This window comes from Fragaria vesca, linkage group LG3, assembly GCF_000184155.1.
Source record: "Fragaria vesca subsp. vesca linkage group LG3, FraVesHawaii_1.0, whole genome shotgun sequence".
NCBI lineage: Eukaryota > Viridiplantae > Streptophyta > Magnoliopsida > Rosales > Rosaceae > Fragaria > Fragaria vesca.
Window position 1 is genome coordinate 9,926,407 of NC_020493.1, and position 2,398 is coordinate 9,928,804.

At 34.4% G+C, this 2,398-nt stretch overlaps 1 protein-coding gene and 1 pseudogene across 2 annotated transcripts in view; both read left to right on the forward strand.

Moving 5' to 3' along the window:
- The window catches only part of LOC101310298 (U6 snRNA-associated Sm-like protein LSm2-like), a 2,382-nt gene extending 1,160 nt beyond the window's left edge, over nucleotides 1-1,222 (forward strand). Inside the window, exon 3 of the mRNA XM_004294108.1 lies at nucleotides 890-1,222. Coding sequence (XP_004294156.1) covers nucleotides 890-1,009 — 120 coding nt within the window. The 3' untranslated portion in view covers nucleotides 1,010-1,222. The remainder of the gene's footprint in view (nucleotides 1-889) is intronic.
- The window catches only part of LOC101292394, a 1,325,780-nt pseudogene that overhangs the window by 358,919 nt on the left and 964,463 nt on the right, over nucleotides 1-2,398 (forward strand). The gene's annotated exons all lie outside the window — the stretch shown is intronic.

Below are 2,398 nucleotides of genomic sequence, written 5' to 3' on the forward strand. Positions count from 1 at the left end.
TCATTCACTTTTTTTTTCTTCATCATTGTAAGAATCCTGTCACGTAATGAGTTTAAGTCATAGGAAATCTTTTGTGTATTTAAGGTAAAACAGATAGTTAGATGACAACTAAACTTATGATGACTAAATCTTTCGGTTTTGTATTATTCTAGCTAAATTTGTTAATCAACTATGATTTTTCTTTTTTGTCTTTGGATGAGACTCTGTGGACTGGGCACCCTAAAAGAATATATACTCTATATCAAAAGTGTTGTGTTCTAGTTTGGGGTTTATGAGTGACTGTGTTCATTATCTCTCTGTTTTTTTTCTCTTCTTTTCTTTTGTTTTTTTTTCTTTTTTTTCCTGTGAAGGTTTAGCATAGCATATGGTAGTTGGTGATTTCTGGGCATGCGACTACGCTGAATGTGTTCTTGAGTTTTATGAGTTGAATGCTCAGCATTATGTGTATAAATTTGGGGGTTTAAGTTTTATCTGAGTTTTCCGGATAAGTTAGACCTGTAAATTGGCCAGTTTAATTTTGTGCATTTATGGAATCTAGTGATGGAAAGATTATCTGTTGAACTCCTAACAGTGGAGTTTTCCTTCTCACTAGATTCTGTATGGTTAAACTAGTGTGGCTAGAAGATGTTGAATTCAAATTTTAGTGGTTGTGTTATCCATCTGGCTGAGGTGAAAAACTATAGAAACATGCATCATTAGCTTTTAAGAGTTTTGAGACTTGTTTTCTTGTTTACATGCAACTGACAACATACTCTTTTTACTTTGTTGAGTTGCTGCTTGCGTTTCTGCCTTTCTGACCCTATTATCCTTAAATAAAACTTAGTTGAATTTCACTCTTGAAAAATAAGTTGCTCAAGTATAAGAATTGCTTGGCTATGTCTTTTTGCAGCTTTCAGTGAGGAACTGTTTCATCAGGGGGTCAGTTGTGAGATATGTTCAGCTACCTCCAGAGGGAGTTGATGTAGAGCTGCTGCATGATGCCACCAGAAGGGAAGCTCGGGGTGGTTGAAATTCATTTCAGTTAGATGCTGTTTGAGCACTCAAGTATCGTTGTTTTTGCTACATGTGTATTTTCATTCCAATACCTTCTGTATTGTGAAAGACGGCATCTCCTATTAGACAATAGCAGTGTATCCCTGTGATCTGTACTAATCATTTTGAACTTTGTGCAAGTTAGTTTCTACAAGTTTGATGAAATGCAGTACATGTTTTAATATCCATGAAAAAGGGACCTCTGGGCTCTGGCAGCAAAAGTGGGTGCTCTATGTGATTGTTATTTTCTTTCCTTCCTATGTTCGCCTATCAGTAGTTGGTTGATGGTTATTATCATTTATCACGAGTGGGGAATCATAACAAAATTGGAAAACCTAAATGGGAAGTGCATGGTCCAAACGTGATGTTGTTGATACATAAATCTACTTGCTATTATCTGTTATAGCTGTGGAGCAGCAGAGCAACATACTCCAGCATCTGAATTCTTGTTCCTCCATTTGAGGATGTGTAATTATGAGCTTTGATTAAACAAATGGAACACTGGATTGAAAGTTTGACATCATTGAGCGAAATTCAAGCATCAAAGGAACACTGTGGGTTTACCGTTTTTTTTTTTACTGCAGTAGGACTCCATAAACCAATTGGTAATGAAAGGAGTGACTCAAGCTCTTCATTCATTTTTCTAGTTAGTTACTGATCAAGAGATTCATGGTCAATCATCCTTGGATGCAAATCCAATGGTGGAGAGAATTATTTTTAAATAGAGTTGTTTTGGTCTCAACCTTTAGATGTAGATTTAATGGTGATTGACCATGAATCACTTGGTCAGTAACTAACTGACCAGGTGAATATGAGTTATCAGAGGGATAACTATGTATCAATGGGTTGGAACTAAAATAGTGATTATTGTCCAGTTAAAGTAACTTTAGCAGACTCTCTATTTTAGCTTTTAGCTATTTTAGAGAGCGTGTTTAATTTTTTTTTTTGATATTTTTGGAGCTCCAGCAGACTAGCCAAAGTTTAGCACTTTTAGCTATTTCGCTAGCTAATTATATAGAGCGAGATGACTCAGATGAGGCTAGTTATAATTTAATGGGAAAATGCCCATTTACACAAAAAACAAAAGTCAAACCCTATTCCAATGACAATAAGACTTTTGACCGTAATTGAATTAAAGATTAACTTAGGGAAAATAATACAAAAGTGTCATTTCAAGGTACAAATGATAAAAAAGTCATCAATTGTTCCATATGTTAAAATGGTCACCCTAGATATTATTAGATGATAAAATGATTACTTAATTCTATATCATATGATCTAATGGTCATTATTAAGTATCAATTATGATAAAAAAGTACATTTTTAAATTCTAGGGTTTGACAATTCTACCCTTTCTGTTACAAAA